At 37.3% G+C, this 1202-nt stretch overlaps 1 protein-coding gene across 1 annotated transcript in view; it reads right to left on the bottom strand.

Annotated features, from left to right (window-relative positions):
* Window positions 1–15: 15 nt before the first annotated feature.
* Window positions 16–1202, bottom strand: part of LOC103508196 (probable E3 ubiquitin-protein ligase HERC4) — a gene marked incomplete at its 3' end in the record, with an annotated part of 22780 nt that continues 21593 nt past the window's right edge. Inside the window, exon 15 of the mRNA XM_026822858.1 lies at window positions 16–123. Coding sequence (XP_026678659.1) covers window positions 16–123 — 108 coding nt within the window. The remainder of the gene's footprint in view (window positions 124–1202) is intronic.

The following is a 1202-nucleotide window of genomic DNA, read 5'->3' as shown; positions in this document are numbered from 1 at the left end:
GCGAATGTTGGAGACCGTTCGGCCTCCGGCGGAGATGGAAGAGGTGAGGGTTTCGTTGTTGAGAGAGTTGAGCTTCTGGAGGACTTGCAGACAGAGGGAGAGCTTGCGATTGAACGTGATGTCCTACGGGGTGTGAGTGATGGTTTAGGTTATAGGTTATAGAATTTGAGAAAACAATACCTTATTATTATGTTAAGGCGGTCTCTTTCTGATCCCTTGTGTTCCGCGTCCATTTGAGTTTACGTCCATTTGTAAATCTTCAAAGAGATACAAACTAAAACCAATAACTTCCACCACAGCAAGACCTAACAGCAAGTGGTCTGAGGAGAGAAAGGTTGACCATTCTTCAAGGATGAAGATATACTGGGACAAGAGAAATCAGAAACTATAGACTCTCTCTCTCTGCGACCACATTTTCCTATGCGACCAAATTTTCCTATGCGACCACTATACCAGGTAAAACAGTTATTATACAGACTAGGAGAGAGCCATCACCAAAAAGTTAGAGAAATAGCTTAGGGGATGAGACCATGTATAGTTTTTTTTTTTTTTTTTTTTTTTTTTTGGGGGGGGTTCCACTTTTTTTTTATTTTTTTTTTTTTTTTTTTTTTTTTTTCCCTTTCAAATATCCTTTTTTTCAGGAGAGAGTTTGTTGTTGCCTTTTGTGTTTCTTGTTTTCTTGTTTTTGTTCTTTTTGTGTTTTTTTTTTTTTTTTTACACTAATAACTGATTTATTCTTTACCTACTCTATTTTAGCTCTCCTCCAATTCTTTCTTATTTCCTTAATTCTCTTTTTTCTCAATTTTTAATTCCTATTGACTACCCTTTACCATTTCCCAAACTCTGAGAACATTTATACATTTTTAACATGATTAAAACATTCTGTTAAGCTATATTATCACCTATCATGAGCCATGTTTCTACAAAAAAACAAGAAAACAAAACGAAAAAAAAAAAGTTTCGGTGACCAGACTAAAAGAAGATAACGTCCCTTGACCATACTACGACGTACACAGGTCTACTGATGAAACTTTCTGACTCCAGGGACTATAAATTCTGTTACGGAGTATATAGGAAAACGATGTCGGTCGGCCCTCAGACGAGCTAAGGTGGTTACCACAGCGTCGCTGAGTGGGTGAGTATATAGCTAGAACATAATAGAAGGGTCACATAGAATGGCTCAGTCACAACGATGCTTTCTC

This window comes from Diaphorina citri, unplaced genomic scaffold (genome assembly GCF_000475195.1).
Source record: "Diaphorina citri unplaced genomic scaffold, Diaci psyllid genome assembly version 1.1 scaffold377, whole genome shotgun sequence".
Taxonomy (NCBI): domain Eukaryota; kingdom Metazoa; phylum Arthropoda; class Insecta; order Hemiptera; family Psyllidae; genus Diaphorina; species Diaphorina citri.
This window is presented reverse-complemented; position numbering and strand designations above follow the sequence as displayed.